Source organism: Gymnoscopelus braueri (assembly GCF_963280865.1).
Source record: "Gymnoscopelus braueri genome assembly, chromosome: 19".
NCBI classification, from domain to species: Eukaryota; Metazoa; Chordata; class Actinopteri; order Myctophiformes; family Myctophidae; genus Gymnoscopelus; species Gymnoscopelus braueri.
In genome coordinates this window covers 14821753-14839348 of record NC_137621.1, presented here as the reverse complement: position 1 = coordinate 14839348, position 17596 = coordinate 14821753, and the positions used below count along the sequence as shown (strand labels likewise).

Genomic DNA, 17596 nt, shown 5'->3' with positions numbered 1-17596 from the left:
TCAGGATACAGATTAAACAAGTGAAATTGGAAGTGATGACACTAAGAAATTAGCATGCAAAATTGGAACTGGAACACTATACAAATTAAGCTTAAAAATGGGTACTTTCTCCTGATTGGCTGAGATTTTGACACCTACCGAAAAATGTATTTTCTGTTTATTAAAGAGCTGGAGAGACAGGGAGACTCCTGTTACTGAAAAAATACTCTATAGCAATGATTACTATCAGAATATAGTATTTTAACCTTTTAACAAAATACTTTTTGTTTTAACCAAAAAATATCACTTACCCTACCTTTAAGCAAATATAATTGGGATTGGTATTTAAGATAGTCAAAGGGACTCAATACCCTCATACCTGTCTAACTACTTCTCCAAAGTGAGTGACAGCCACAACACTAGAGGGAGTAACCATCTGGTATCACCCAAATTTAGAACAAACATGGGAAAATTATCATTCTACTATTCTGCCATCAACATGTGGAATACCCATTAATACTACCAAGTCAGCCATAGCACCCATGACCAAAATTTGCATTTTAAAACAAAGTGTGAGACGCCAGATGTATGTGAAAACTTGGTGTCTTTCAAAACTGGCCTGAAAAAACTATCTATCTCCTGATAGATGTATTTTCGGGCCAGTTTTGAAAGACCACAAGGGTAGGTAAATGTAGTTTTGCATCGCCTTTGTACATGCAGTATCATATAGGCCTTGTGTTTGTATTTGTTGATGGCAGTATTATTGTGTTAATTCGAATTAACATAGCATATAAAGATCTTTATGCTATGTTGATGAATTGAATACATAGGACCACAATGGAAACAAGTTATGTCTTTCCCCTTTAGCCTTAATGTCTTACTGTACCACGTGCTGTTTACATATACATTTCTGACTAATAAAGTACTCAATCAATCCTGTGTCCTTGGAGAAATTTATTTCACAATGTAATCACATCAAGTGACCACTAGGTGGCTCTGTAGACCACCTCTTATACTACAATGTGACGGACTGGTGTTTGTGGAACAACAGACAGATAAGTAATCACTATTGTATTTAGTGTAAAGTAACTAAGTACATTTACGTAAGTACAATTTTGAGCTATTATTTCTGTACTGGAGTATTTCCAATTTTCAGTACTTTTACTTCTACTCCACTACTTATCAGAGGCAAATATTATACTTTTACTGCACTACAATGATTTGAAAACTTGAATTCTAGTTACTTTGTAGATTTTTATTATTATTACAAAACATACATTACCCACTTCAGCCCAATACATTTTGGCCATTTGAAAATAGCCGATCTACAAGCTCACAATGCTCACATTGTGAGCTTGTAGATCGGTTACTTTCAAATGATATTTATGCATTTTATATTCTCATTTTCATTTCTCTCTCTCTCTCTCTCTCTCTCTCTCTCTCTCCAATTTAAATGGGCTTTATTGGCATGAGAAAACATACATCTAGCTATGCCAATTAAGGCAAAAGTGGAAGAAAAAAAACTAAACAAAAATAATGTAGGATATACAATTAGCTACAAGAAATTGAAAATGAAGAAATGTGTAAACAGAGAGCTGTTCCATTGCATCTCTCTCTCTGCATGCATGGTGCCACTGCAGTGCAGCGGTCTGAGTCTCAGTTACATAACATGAACTGAACACTGGCAGCAACATGCGCGCCTCGCTGCAGCAATGTGCGTGCGCGGACGAGCGCACACGCACACACACACACACACACACACACACACACACACAGTGGTGGAAAAAGTACTCAAATGTTTTACTTAAGTAATAAAAGTAGGCTACCAATACTGCCATATAGAAATACTTTGTTACAAGGAAAAGTCCAGAATTCAAAATTTACTTGAGTAAAAGTACTAATGTATTGTCATCAAAATGTACTTGAAGTACCAAAAGTAAAAGTACTAAAATATTAGAAAATAGCAGATCTACAAGCTCACAACGCGTCGCCATGCGACACGTTGTGAGCTTGTAGATCGGCTATTTTCAAATAGCCTAGGTATAAAATAGGCTAAAGTGGTTAATGTATGTTTCATAATATCATAATTTATATCTGAAAAGTAACTAGTAACTAAAGTTTTCAAATAATTGTAGTGGAGTAAAAGTACAATATTTGCCTCTGAGATGTAGTGGAGTAGAAGTAAAAGTATAGACAATTGGAAATACTCAAGTAAAGTACAAATACCTAAAAATTGTACTTAAGTACTGTACTTAAGTAAATGTGCTTAGTTACTTTCCACGCGCGCGCGCACACACACACACACACACACACACACACACACACACACACACGGTATGTTCGATATGCGGGGCATGGACACACGGACACACGACACGGACGGATGGGCATATCATAACATGTTTTTGCATAGCAGCACACATACTGACAGTGCTGATGAGTATTAATACTTTAAAGGAGTAAACAAATAGCGACAATAAAATGATGTAACCAGTCAGACCGAATGCCCAAACGCTCGCCCCAAAACACAGTCGCCCCGGGGTAAATCTGGCGGTATTCACCTGGTATACCTAAACGCAACCTCAGTAAACTATGCCTAAAAACCTAACCTTATTCCTAAACGTTACGTAATCTCAGTAAACTATGCCTAAACATAACAATAACCTAAAAACCTAACAATGCCTAACCATAAACTCATTTCTAACCTCATCCTCAGTAAAAAAAAAAAAAGTACTGCTGGTCCATGAAAAAAATGGGGGTGAGCGTGTTTTGGGGCGAGACTTCCTGTTACCGCCAGACCAGTCACCACTCACCAGCATAAAGAAAGAACACTATTTGTCTATTTCTTAAACATTATTTATAAAGTATATAGAGGAAACGTGGGACTATAATGTTTAACCACTTTGTCTTTAATCCTGATGTTTTGATAAAGTTTGTTTGTTTATCTGTTTGTTAGGTAACTGCTCAATTCCAGTCAGTGCAATCTACTTATAGCGTTGTGCTGTCCAGCATTCTACAACCCCCCCACTGTTGATATTATTGAAGGGGTGTGTGTGTGTGCGTGTGCGTGTGCGTGTGCGCGCCCGCGCCCCGGTGTGTGTGCGTGTCCTCTGCAAACACTTCTCTTGCGCTACAAATATGGGCAAAGTTAGGACGCAGTGTTGCCAGGTGTTGTGAGAGAAATAAGCAACCAGGTCTAGGAAAACAAGCCCAAAAGAAGCGACTTCAGGTCACATGAGCACTTTATACACCTGTGTGTCAGCTATTTGAAAAGCGCGTTGTGAGCTTGTAGATCTGCTATTTTCAAAAACTCTTGCAATAAAATGTGGAATATTTGGAATATTTTTTGGGAAACATTCTAACACAAATGCTCCCTGTGGCACAAAAAAACTAAAGAAGCCCAGAGTCGCTTATAATAAGCCGACATGGCAACGCTGTTAGGACGGCACGCGGCTCACGGCCAGGGGACTTTGAACGGTGGAGCTCTGACATCACGCTCTCTGGCTTTGGAAACGGGGCTGCCGTTCCCCCTCAGCCAATGAGGAGGCGCCGGGGGCGTGGCGGGGGCTGGTGGGTGGGGCGCAGGGGGTATAAAATACTCCCATGGAGTAGGAGGCAGGGGTTTGAACCTGTGCTGTCAATATCAGCACTGGGGAGTCCCTATATCAGCACTGGGGGAGACAGACAGACAGACAGACAGACACTGAAGACAAGAAGACAGGAACAGGAGTCTTTTTTCCCCTCCTCTGAAGCTGTTTGTTTTTCTCTCCTGCCTTTAAAACTTTCATGTGGTGTTGTTATGCAACTCCTCTGTTGTGACTGTAACACTACAGCTACAGCTGATAGGTTCGCTCTCCTCTCCTCCTCTCCATGTCATCTGAGCAGTGAGGAAGGAAATCAATATTTGTTTTTTTGAATACCAAACAAACAAAACAAAACAAATGGTGCACGGTTCAAGCATTTAAACAAAAACAAAACACAAACAGGATTTTTTTTCTGCCAGAAAAACGACCCTAGCCGTTTAAACAGACATATAAAAAAAAGACAGGACTATTTAAACAACACCAGGAGGAGCAGAAGGGGCGGAGCCATGCCGTGGGATGTGGGTGTGGAGCAGGAGCCGTCGTGGGAGCGGCACGCTGACTACCGGTCAGAGAAACAATGCCAGAGGAGCTCGTACGCCTTCTACTGCTCGGTCCGGGACCTGCTGCCGGCCTGGGCCCTGGAGGACATGCGTACCATGGAGGTCTTCCACTGGGAGGACGACGGCCGCGCGTGCTCCTTCACGCCGTCCGAGGCGCTGCTGTACGCACTTGTGCATGACCACCAGCAGTACGCACGCTACCTGCTCAACAGGTAGGGTTTTTTTGTACAGTTAAATCTGCGATCCATGTAACTTGTTTGTAAACACAGTATTTTGACAGAGGTGTAGAGTATATTAATACAATATCAAGGAATACAACTGCAACGGTTGTAGTTTATATATCCATGTGGTCGCCCTTTTCACATTCTTCCACTGGAGGTGTGGAGATTCTCTGTGTGATGTCACCAATCCCACAAACCTATCATTGTCCATTATGCAAATTAGCCACTTGCTGAAACCGGAAACCACTTTGCTTTGGGCAGCAGTGGACTGTGACGCCTGTGATATTTGCATGTTTGAATATTCATAGATCCAGAATTTCTAAATGAGGGAGAAAGAGTAGATGCGCTTCCAACCTCTTTTTCAGAGTTTTTATGTTATTTATGTAGGAAAACCAGATTAAACAGTACAGTATATCATAGCAGAGTATTTTTTACCTATTTTAAAAGGTGCCTAGAGGGGAACTTTAAGGTGCTTTAAACATGCTTGAATCTGAACAAAACTTGTATGAATCAGATGTTGACATTGCCCCATTGATGTCTAATTCACACAAATGTGATAAAAAAAAATCTTTACAATATTAATGTATTAAACACCTTGTATGTGGTCCAGGTACTCTGTGAGAGCGTTGGAGATGCCCAGCCGCAGTTTCTGCTGCTGCCAGACCCACGCGGCTCCGCCACACCTGTCCGTCGCGGTGCGCTACAACCGTACCTCCATCTTGAGGATGATGATGGCGCAGGTGAAGGACTTCTCCACAGAAGCAGAGCGCCAGGTCTACCTCAACAGCCGTGGCGGGTGCGTTCACAACGCCGACGCCGGGAAGACCCCGGTCCATCTGGCGTGTGACCTCGCACGCCCCGAGTGCTTGTTGCTGCTGCTCGGCCACGGGGCGTGTCCCTACCTCGCCGACCACACAGGACTGAACCCCTTGGACTGTCTGCTGCACCACATGTGCCACGCCCCGTCCAATATGGCCACTGACGCACACAGGATGCGGGAGTGTCTCGGCTACCTGCTGCTCTTCATGCCCAAACCGAACTTCCAGCTCAAAGACGAGCTGCTGAAAAACCCACAGCTCTGGCAGCGGCTGGTCGGAGAGGAGGCTTTTAATTGGCTGGCGGGTCTGACTCCTCCCTCCTTATTCGTCCAGTCCATGCAGACCCTCACTCAGTCCATCCCGGCTGAACAGATGGACGCTCTGCCGGACTTCCTCAAACCTCTGGACTTCAGACTTCAGCAGGTGTAAGCTGCTGTTCCCAGAACAGCCCTGTAGGCCAAAACATTCTGCCCCTACAGATGTAAATAGCAAGAACTTGGCTACAACCATGTCCGCCTGAACATCAAACACAGCCTGGGAGGAGTGTTGTTTTGTTTTTTACGGGTCACTTCCACACACACACACACATACACACACACACACACTCAGGGAAACTGCACAAGACTGTTCAGGAACTGGACTGAAATGTCCCTGCTCTGCTGAACTCTGGGTTGTCAGAGGTTGGGGAGGGGGGTTAACCACTTAAGCCCTATGTACTTTATCGTACGACAAATTGCAAAAAAGGCTGTTCTAAAAGCTCACAATGCGTCCCATCATCGCTTTGTGAGCTTTTAGATCATCTATTTTGGGTAGTTTTGAAAAATATAATACTTGGTGTAGGGAGGGGGGGTCACCTTCTTCAACACGGTCCAACTATAACAGACAGCGGGAATATTTTACATTTCAGATGTGGGTTGAAGTTCAAAGGGGTTTGAATCCTGAATGAATGTACGTTACTATGTTCAGCAGGAGAGGAGACAAACAGAAGATATATTTCACAGCCTTCTGTAACCCTTCTTGAATCTTGAATCTTGTAAGACAGAACAGGGAGGGCTCAGAGATACAAGCTGCTATTATTATTCATTTACCACAATCTCCTTACTGTATCTACAGCAGACTGATCTGAACATACAGACAGACAAACAGACTGTTAGACAGACAGACAGTTTGATCTCAACATGATACAACCTCCTCACTGGTCCATTTTAGAGATAGACTTTAGTAAGATCGCTGACAGACTACCTGGCAGACAGATGGTTAGACAGAACGACAGACTGTTAAGACAGACAGACAGACAGACAGATAGCCGTAAGGTGCCTATCTATTTATCACTGGTTCAATACACTTTCAAACCAATCAGCACAAAATGTCAACAGAAAATTAGTCACTTGCTGCTAATAACAAACCACTAAAGGTCAGTTATGTTGTAATATAAGATATTTGAATACGATCAACCTTTAGCATGAAAAAGTTGTACGCAACAGTATTTGAGTTTATGAAGAAACGGCAGCTTCCAAATCCTGACAGAACTGAAGGAGACTGTGTGCACGTACTGTGTGTGCGAACGTACCACCACCAACACCAGAGTCGTCCTCAGTTCTGATCCTTGTCTGGAAAGTTAGCTAACCAGCCACTGTGTCAAGACAGCCATCATGTGACAGCTGTCTTCACCTGGTCAAACAGGTGCATTGTGGGACATCCCGGTGTGTGCCTGGGTGAGACAGACGTTACTGTATATCATGAATGTAGCACGAAAATGTACTGTAAATACCAACAACAACCTCTGAAGGGTTTATGCACTTTAGACTAACTACTGTGAATGAGGTGTGTGTGTGTGTAGAGCTGTGTAGCGTGTTTTGTTGATCATGTAATGTAAATAAACTGTTTCGTGAATGAGTACCCTAAAGTTGTTCGGTGTTCCATGTTGTGACAGTTTGACCCCAGCTCCGGTTCTGGAGAATCAGAATGATGATGGTTCTCTTCTATTCTAACATCTACAGTGTAGATTCTACACTGTTAAATCCTGCGTTAGTTTGGTTCCCTTTTCCACAATATCAAGAGTTACAAATGGATAAATTAACACAGAGGATTTTACTTTGTAGATTACTTATCGTTGCGGTCAGGGCAGAAACCTTGAATCCCCATTCGTCGACGTTTGCCCTAATTAATGCCCTACTTTGTCATACTACTACAGTATCACACAAAAATCACGTGTTGTGAGCTTGTAGATCTGCTATTTTAAAAAGAAAGCGGTGAAGTCGTTCTGTGGGTGTTATAAATATTGAACCAATGAAAAATATGAACAAGAGCTTGTGACTAAATAAGTAACTACAATGGATCCAGGTTCTTTTTCCCATTTCCTGAAAAGTAAGTGGACATGCAAGGTTTCCACCTGTCGCCAATGTTATAATAATGATAATAATGCATTTTATTTATAACGCACTTTACATTCTTACGAATCTCAAAGTGCTCACCTGGTGCTCACCTAGTGTCCAATGTCTAAACTAATCCCTGATTAGACAGCTACTAGAATACAGACCAGCAGTAAACTCTCAGTAAAGTCTCCAGGACCATAAATGAGAACCAATGTCCTCGATGCTTGCAGAGATAATCTTGTATACAGGAAGTCACAGATTTGATCTCTGAGACAGGAGCCAATCGGAGAGAGTAGCGTTCTGTAAAGATCTTTATTTAAGGAAGTTGTTACCGAGAGAGGGAGAGAAAAGCATATAAGAGTTTAAAACAACAACAGAAGTCGGAGACTGTATTGACCAAACCCCTCCTGCCCAAAACAACTGACATTAGATCAGCGATAGCTTCATTAATTTGCCGTGATGTATCCGGGGATAGGTATGTTGTGATTACGTTTGAGGTAATCTTTTATCAGTTGTGTCGTTTGATAGATACAGACTCCTCCTCCCGAGTTACCCAGGCAACTTACACTAGCGACACGTTCTTATTGGTCAGCATGACCAGCGTCTTAACCAATTACAGCTTAAATATAACATGAGAGCTTGTCTATGGGAGCAGCCAGACAGCAGTAGCAGTATGGAGGCTGTATTGGAGGCATATATACACAGGCGTCACTAAAAGGAGATAGGGGAAGTCTGTTGTTCAAAACATCTTTACATTTCCCCAAGAGGAGGAACGATAACAACCATAAATTACTGAGTGGGACAAATTAATTCATGTGAATCAACTCCACTCCAAGTTGGCCTGGTTTCTATTATTAACCACTTTCAACCCAGTGTCCCTATTTTTGAGCATGGCAGTATAGGCAAGCATTTAAAAAAAATAGCAGATCTACAAGCGACATGTTGAGAGCTTGTAGATCAGCCATTTTTTAAACGTTTTGAATAGTAAATGGTTAACATGGTCAATGTCAACAGACCTGGAGGAAACACGAGCTGAAAGCTAGGAGTCAATGAACGTTAAAACGTACAGTTTATTTACAAAGGAGTTATTTCTTTGTACCGTCAACACGTCAACCGTCACAGGCTCACTGACTCACTGTGGTTGGATTCTGAAGAGAACACCAAAGGAAGGGTCAATTGGAACTAAAACCGGTGCTGTGAAAATATCTTAAAAGTAGGACTACAGCCTGTGGTCACATGAACAAAGCATCTTATCTATCCATTTAGTACAGATCGTTTTAATGCTAGATATTCCTATCAGCTCCTTTCCTCAGGCAGGTCTGTGAGTTCTGGACGCTCACAGAAGGTACAGTAACAGTAGGTTCACGTCAAACATTTACATTGTTCAGCTGTGATTAGTTCCATTTGTACAGTCATTGCTACAATATTTACAGTGTGTGGGTGGGTTTCCCTTGACATCTTATACAGTAGCAGAATGGTTGTCGACTGGAAGGAGTTCCAACAAGCTAACTAGATCCAGTTTTTACAGAACCACACACCACACTAGAACAAAAAGATAAGATATTCCAAATAGATTTCACATGTGTGTTTCAAAATATACAAAAACAAATTGCCATAAATATACTTAGTTTGTATATTCTGGATCCTGGAATTATACATTTCATAATATATTTTAGATTTTCTTTTAGCCACTCAAAATATTTTCTCCATATATATTTTATTAAAATAACATTTCTGGACCATTTGTTTTGTATATTCTGAAACAACATGTGTGTTTTTGAGTTTGGGTCTGTTCGCTGCTGATGCACCTTCATAAAGAGGAACAATCAAACAAGAGTATAGATCTACTGATCTGCGATACCAATAATCAATCACACTGATCACATATACCAACACTGATCAGATCAGTACTGATACCAATAATCAATCATTAAATATACCTACAATCAATTACTGATCAGATATGCCAACAACCAGTTGATGATCAGATACATACACTGACCACTTTATTAATAGGTACACCTGTCCTGTTAACGCAAATTTATGAATCAGCCAATCACATGGCAGCACCTCAATGCGTTTAGGCCTTCTGCTACAGTTTAAACTGAGCATCAAAATGGGGCAGAAAGGTGATTTAAGTGACTTTAAATATGGCATGGGTTTTGGTGCCAAAACAGGCTGGTCAGAGTATTTCAGAAACTGCTGAATCTACTAGGATTTTCACGCACAACCATCAATAGGGTCTTTGCAGAGAATGATGCAAAAAAATAAGAACATTTTTCCAGTGAGCGGCAATTCTGTGGCATAAAATGCCTTGTTGATAGCAGAGGTCAGATGAGAATGGCCAGACTGGTTTGAGCTGACAGAAGGGCAACAGTAACTTAGCGGTATATACACTGTAGTACAGTATCCCTTAAAGCAAAATACATCACACCTTGAGGCAGATGGTCTACAGCAGCAAAAGTCCACACCAGGTGCCACTCTGTCAGCTAAGAATAGGAAACTGAGACTACAATTCACACAGACATTCGGATCGTAGGGTCAGAATTTGTAGCCTACAACATGAAGGAATGGATCCATCCTGTCTTGGATCAACGTTTCAGGCCACATTCAAAGTCACTTAAATCACTTCTCTTCCCCATTCTGATGCTCGGTTTGAACTGCAGCAGATCATCTTGACCATGTCTACAGGCCTAAATGCATTGAGTTGCTACAATATAATATAATATAATACAATATTAGAAATTTGTGTTAACATGCAGTTGGACAGGCATGCCTAATAAAGTGGCCGGTGAGCTCATATCAACAACCAATCATAATCACCAGATCAATCAATTATGTTGATCTGTCATTACAATCAATCATATGGATCGATCAGATAAGCCATCAATCTGAACGTTAAGTCATACAAACCTACAAACAAACTGATGAGTGATATGAATAATCATTCATATTGATCGGTCAACATGGGACAATATTTTGTAGCAAAGTAGATAAGAAACGCTACCGTAAGCAGAGCAGGAGATCTGGAACTGAATGACTGAATACAGATGTTGGGCAGAGCTGTTCTCTTGCTCTTGTGGTGTGTGATTGTACTTATATGATCTTGTCTGTGTTTTATTCTACCAGTGAAGCCAAATTGAGCCAAACCGAAACAGCCTGAGTCAATACAGCGTTCTTAAATAAACACGATTAGCTCAATAATACACATTTAAATCTGTGGACAAACAAATTCACAATTCTCTCCAAGATGTTGCCTCAGGTCGGTTATGCCTGATTTGTACTTGGTTTGCACGCCGCATTGAAGTTGATTTACATGCTCACAATTGCTACGAGTTGTGAGCATGTAGATTGGCTATTTTCTATGTGCAGCATCGGCGTGAAACAAAGTATAAATCAGGCCTTACCCAACAGGGACACAGACACTGACCTAAACAGGTCAGGAGAGGGTCAGGCAACAGCTAAGGTACTGATCTAGAATAAGAGCACACAGCAGAGCAATACAAAGACAATACTATGTGACTGAATTAGTTCATCTGATGTTCTGTCAAGGTATTTATGGTACATAAGTGGATAGAATGTGTTTTTTCTGTTATTTACTCATATGATCTTTACTTTAATACATTCTGAACCCAAGCCATAAGCTATGACCCTCAAAAACAAATGTAGCTACAGTTTGTTTGTTTCCTGTCCTGTCTAAAGTATTGTGGCTTCAGAAAAAGAGAGTATATCTCTCATATCTCTTTAATTTAAGGCTTTTCTATGATTTCTTTCAGAAAGGACAATGTAGAGAGACAGAAGAAAGACACTTAAGACAAGACAGGGGTCGGATTCAAACTCCAGCTCCTCGCGCTCACTTGAAGCATATGGTATTTGCACTAACTGGCTGAGCCACCAGGTCCCCCTACAGCTGTTATTTTTACTGAAATGAACTCTAAACCCTAACGGTGACCTGTGACCTTTAAAACATGCCAAAAGTAGCTACTGCTGTATATAACTACAGTATACCATATGTCCTTACCGACAGTGTACCATATGTCCTTACCTACAGTATACAATAGATTCATACTGACAGTATAACATTGATCCATTTGGTATAAAACAGGGCTTACGTGGTTAACCAGTTAATTGAGAACCAGATCTAATTTACAAAAACAACCTGGGATATATGATATGGATATGGATATATGACCAAATGCAATCTTTTCTATAACAGCATATCCATACGTCCTGCTCTCGCAAAGCCAACACACTAACCACAATCTATTGATACTGGGTCCGCAACTTCTAAAAATGTACTGTACTGTATGTACTCAGTCCTGTAAGGTGTTTTATTGTATGTTGTTATTGTACAGAGATTCCTGACAGTAAGACACACTGGTTGTCTCTGGTTGTTAAGTATGCCAGTGGTTAGTGTACCTCGCATTGGAGGTAGCATTGAACCACAGTGCACAAATGATATAACCAAAACTGTGCAGGATTAAGTCTAGTAAGGTGAGAGAGGGAGAGAGCACTACAAAAACTAAATGGTAAAAAAAAGAAAAGAACTTAAAAAAAACATACACATTTTGAATGAAGAAAATCAACCAAATGAAGAAGTTAAAACGTCCTGTCCCTTTAACTGTCCCTGCTACAGTATTCTCTCAAGACAGACGCGTTGGCACTGCCACAATGTTCAAATGCTTCTGCCGACCCCTCTGTAATTCACAAGCTCTGAAAATAAGTAATTTCCCAACTTCCGTTTCGCCTTGTGCCTTCACGTAAATAACCCAGGCTGGAAAACAAATTAGCTTAAGCCTGGTTAGAAAGCTTCTTAGCAGAGATGGAAATTCCCAAAGGAATTTTTGATTCAACTCTTTCAAAATTCTGAAAGAGGAACCTGTCAGAACATGTCTGGAATTACGGACCGTCTTTGGAGCATTCAAAGATTGTGGAAGAGGAAGGCTTGATTTATACTTGGTTGCACGCTGGTGTTGCGCACCAAAAAGCAGATCTACAAGTTCAAACGGCGTCACGCTGCGACACGTTGTGAGCTTGTAGATCAGTTATTTTCATATAACTGTAAATCAGGCTACAGTCTGACTTGAGACTAGTGTTACAACAGCATCAGACCAGTCTGCAGCCAGACTGAAGTCTCACTCAAAACTGCTAAAGTGCTAAATAGGAATTATTTATATGTACAATAATTTCCTCCAACAAGATGTAAATAAAAACAAAACCAATGAGGTGATCAGGTGAAGGAGTAATAGAAGATATCGAATATTTAAAAACAAAAGACGTAGAGATGGGACCGAGGTCAGTGGTTTGAACTTCACAACTTAAGTGCACGTACGACGCACACATACACACACTCCTGTACAAACTCATACACCAGCAGAAAAATTGTGTACATTGGTCCTGCCTTTCACTATATACAGCTCCTATCCATTTAAAAGGAGTAAAGTGCACCCAATAAAATCTACATCCCTTCTTCTTGTCATTTAAAATCCCAGAGTTTTAATCTGCTGTCCATTTTGCTTCCCTTCTAATCTGTATATAGTAATTCAAATGGGGATCCCACATTGGTGAGACGCCAAGAAACGATAAAGGGGGATAATTAATCTCGCATAACCAGGTTTTCTGCTGCACCTGTGTGTAAGGCCTGGCTTCTGCTCAGTGTTATCAGGTCTACAGTCTGCCTACTGCAAAAAATTATTAAAATGATTAACCATAAATTAAAAGCCCCCAGTATGTTAGTACCTTTGTTGTTCCCCAACATAAATGCCAAATGGAGTAGCCTAATCTTGCCAGTCCCTACAAGTTATAATAAAACATAGACATACCAAATGAATTATTCCAATAAGTAGTAGCCGGATTCCGAAGATCAGTGGTTCTCAAACGTTTTCATGTCAAGGACACCCAAATTGATACTGTATGTATTTGGCCGTGGACCCTCCTTTCTGAAAATGTTTTGTGCCAGGGACCCCCAGAAGAGAAGATTTGTATTACAAAATGCTTGATACATTCAAGATTTTTAAAAGAAATGTTAGAAAATAGCAGCTGCGAGCTTGTCCATCTGCTATTTCTAATAGCCAAAGTTTAAAATATGGATTAAGTGGTTAAAATGATTGTGATGTATAAACACATTTTGCCCACTTTGAGAACCACTGCCTAAGATTACATCTAGGTCAGAATAATAACGCTGTGGCACCAGAAACTGAATTCTTGCAGTAGGAGTAGACGGGCTCTAGACCAGGGGAAAGCGAAATTATCCCAGTCTAATTGGGACGACGTGACAAACGATGTCACAGCGACAACAATGCAAAGAGTGGGGGTGGGAGGCGATGTCCACTTCGGTACAGAAGTAAGGGAGATGTCACACAGCGAAGCAACGACATAAACGAAACAGCTTTGAGTCGATACAGCGTTCTTAAATAAACGCGGTTAGCTCAATAATGCAGCTCAAGTAAACAACCGCTAGTGTGTCGACTGGGACCAGCGTTATAATACTTCATTTAATACGCAATGGCGTTGTGAGCTTGTAGATTGGTGAGCGACACCACCACGGACACCTCCTGTCGCTGTCTCTGCAGTCCCACGCGTGTCCACTAGTTCCAAATAGAATCCACTGGTCCCAGTGCTAAAGCCCCTGTTGCTCACTTGGATTCCTGCGTTTTTGTTTGTTGTGGAACATGGAAACAACATTGCCATGTCACTGACTTGACCTTGTTTTCCAATATGGGAAGTGATGTCACTGGCTGTCGAGAGGGGTGATTTAATTCAGTGATTCTCAACCCTTTTCATTTCACGGACCCCCAGTTTGATATGCATTACGCCAAGGAACCCCATTTGATAGGATTTTTCTTTCTTCTTTTTTATCTCCGGGACCCAAATGTACACTGGAAAATCCTCAGCGTACATTTAACTCTGAGAGCGTACAAATGGAACCAAATGGACCAGGGGTCCATTTGGTTCCATTTGTACACTCTCAGAGTTACAGGGTCCGTTTGGGACCTCTGGTCGTTGAGAAACAGTGATTTAATTCAACACGTTTCCTTCTACTACTAACCTTTCGCTTTTGTTCAGCTTAATTCAACCCGGGGATCCAAAATGGTAACTAAAGTACAGCAGGACATTGTGTTGTGGGGAGGTTAGAGGATGTGATGTCACTGGTGGACAGATGATCTCGCTGGTCACTCCCAGACGCGTTGGCTTTGTTCATTCTACTTACTAACACTGTCAAACGGTAAACTTTATAAATCCTCTAATCCATGGAGGTTGGGTGGGAAGTTGGCAGGAAGTGACGTCACCGCCGTTCGATGTTTAGATTACCTCCCATTCGTCGTCGAAGTCGTCTGCGCTGAGGGAGGAGGTGGAGGGGAGGGGCTTGGCAGTGTGGGGGAGGGACTTAGTGAGGCGGTGTGACAGACCACCTGACACAGTCACCGCCCACAACTCATCATCAGGAGTCACTGCAGTGCAGACACAGAACAACACACTGTAACCAACAACGCTTCAATATATTACACAAACCATAACAAAAGGCAATACACACAATATAAAAAACTATTACTATATTACTATATACATATAACAAACAACAATCACAGTTATCACACACTGTACTACACTGCCTGTTGAATAACTGAACAGTTTGACATTTAGTGGACAATCGTATGCAGAGCGACTCACAAGAAGCAGCTCAGACCTATACATTTATCAATAACAGGTAAGTGGTCAAAGTAACTAGGAGAACATAGCCTCTTTCTAAATACAGCAGAGTAGAATAATGTTAGTCAGGTGACTAAAGGCCTTTTCACACGCAGTCAGAAAAGAAAATACTGTAAATTCATGTGATTAAGTTCGTCGAGTTCATAAGAAGTAATTGTGGAGAAACCAAACAAACGCATTCCGTGCTGAAGACCGCAAGAGACACCAATGCAAACATAGCGTGCGATTGGTCAGAAATGTAAGGTGCTTGTGACTTATTTTGCCTTATTTCGGCATTCTGCCAGTGTGCCAGACAACATACCACGGACAGTTTTGAAGAAAAGGTACAAAGCCTCTATAATCCCTCTCTGAGGGACTATAAACACAACCAGATGGCAATCAATTCACTTTGTATATTGAGTGTCTGTCACCAGAAATGGCAAAATCTCTGGGAAAAATATGTCACAGTGTATCAGACACCTATTCTTTCAGGCTTAGGCTGAATAGTTGGTTGTTGTTTTGTTTGTTTGTTTGTTTGTTGTTTGTTCATTGTTTTTGATTTATTTAGTTTGGTTTATGAAAGGCGCTATATAAAGTCAAGCTATTATTATTATTATTATTATCAGAGGGTGAGGGTTAAAAAGGAGTGGAGGTCCAGAAATCAGGGTAAAAAAATCAGTACTCAAAGCGGAGCAATTTTGTCCGCAGAGAACATACTCAGTTTCAGCAAGCCACATTTATTTTGACTTCTTTTGAAGTATGCCGCCAACTTCAGAGTCTAAAAGCCCTGTGAGTGGCCGCTAAAGGATAGTGATTCTCTTTAAAACCTACGTGACTGTCCTAACTAAGTGGGATGAACCAATCGACCAACACTGCCACCCTAAGTTTCGCTAGTGGCGCTACATTTTGGCCTAAGGGTGGCGCTAGAGGAAAGTCCATGGGGAGTATGAAGGTACACAGTAAGTTTCATGGCAAACCAGCCATTAGTTTCCAATAGACAGACAGGTACCAATGCCATTTATTTGGGCTATAAATGAAAACGCTCTTAACTCCATTGACGTCGCCGACGTCACGTTTTTATAAGCCCAGGGTGCCAATGACGTCGCCGACGTCATGAATTTTTTTTTCAGAACCCAAGATATCATGATTTGAAGATTTGCTGCTCCATTCACTTCTTGTTTAACATCTTACTGAAAAAGGCTGTATCTCGCTTCCTAAGCACTTTGTATTTTTGGCTCTGGCACTCAGAGCCAAACTGCCAGAAATAAGTCAGGCACTGAATGAGTTAAAGGTGGGTCACAATACACCTGGATATAATCTTTAAGAAGAACAACATGAAGGTTGTGATAGTCACCGAATTTTAACAGGTGACGTTAATACTCAGAGCAAACAAGATGAAGCACTCAATGACATTCCCAAGCTGTCATATGATCTGCCATGTCATCATCCTATAATTCAGCAATTTACAGTAGGCCTCTCTCTCGTTTGTCTTTACCTTTATTTATTCTCTGACACGCAGGGTTACTTGGAAGCAATTCTTGTTTACCTTGGCGTGACATTCTACATTGTATCAACAGCTATGTAATCATGTGAATACATTTATATTTAGATCTGATTGGTCACTGACTTTTTAACACAAAAAGAAACGTAAAAATTGTATACGCCGTTGTGACACAGCAGTTTCAGACTCTCCGTACAAAAGGTCATAGACAGGCATGCGTTCATTATATATTTTAAAAAGTGTTTCTTGTGAAAAAATGGGACTTGGTGGGAAACGGCCTTAAGTCTTGACCAACAGTGGACTGTTTACTGTTCTTATCAGTTTGTTTCATAACGATTCATGTGATTTGACTGCCTGCTTCTTACCAGTCAGCCAGTGAGCTGTTCCAGGGATCTTCTTCCAGTAATCTCCAGCAGGGTTTTTGTCAGTGATGCCATAACGACGAGCTATCTCCCCACTGGGACAACGAACCCAAACCGTCCGAACACTGACCACCAGCTGACTGGCTGATAGACCTGCACATAGATATATATTATATTATACAGATAAAACACTGACCACCAGCTGACTGGCTGATAGACCTGCACATAGATATATATTATACAGATAAAACACTGTCCACCAGCTGACTGGCTGATAGACCTGCACATAGATATATATTCTACAGATAGAACACTGACAAGAACTGTGCAAGAACTGTATGTTCTTGCACTCTATTTCAATGACGTGACGCGCACGTCGCTTAACACCTACACTGCAAGTCACACAATGGACAATTGATATGCATATAGGCTTATTCCTAGGTCCGACAAATCTTTGTGTGATGGGGAACATTAGCCGAAAATAGCCAATCTACAAGCTCACAACGC

The 17596-nt window shown here is 41.3% G+C and overlaps 2 protein-coding genes across 3 annotated transcripts in view; one reads left to right on the top strand and one right to left on the bottom strand.

The window, feature by feature from the left end:
• The first annotated feature begins 3668 nt into the window (after positions 1 to 3668).
• On the top strand, positions 3669 to 14435 carry ankrd9 (ankyrin repeat domain 9). 2 transcript variants are annotated; one of them, XM_080413253.1, is made up of 3 exons: positions 3669 to 4335; positions 4955 to 9913; positions 9945 to 14435. In XM_080413253.1, the coding sequence occupies exons 1-2, from the start codon at positions 4070 to 4072 to the stop codon at positions 5589 to 5591; spliced, it is 903 nt and encodes a 300-aa protein (XP_080269379.1). In that variant the 5' UTR covers positions 3669 to 4069; the 3' UTR covers positions 5592 to 9913; positions 9945 to 14435. The 2 variants fall into 2 exon arrangements, with proteins under 2 accessions (XP_080269379.1, XP_080269378.1); XM_080413252.1 differs by having other exon boundaries at positions 4955 to 11853; positions 11906 to 14435.
• An 82-nt stretch (positions 14436 to 14517) lies between these two features.
• Positions 14518 to 17596, bottom strand: part of tecpr2 (tectonin beta-propeller repeat containing 2) — a 42921-nt gene continuing 39842 nt past the window's right edge. The window contains exons 26-27 of the mRNA XM_080413254.1: positions 17093 to 17242; positions 14518 to 14988 (exon numbers count right to left, since the gene is read on the bottom strand). Coding sequence (XP_080269380.1) covers positions 14840 to 14988; positions 17093 to 17242 — 299 coding nt within the window. The 3' untranslated portion in view covers positions 14518 to 14839. The remainder of the gene's footprint in view (positions 14989 to 17092; positions 17243 to 17596) is intronic.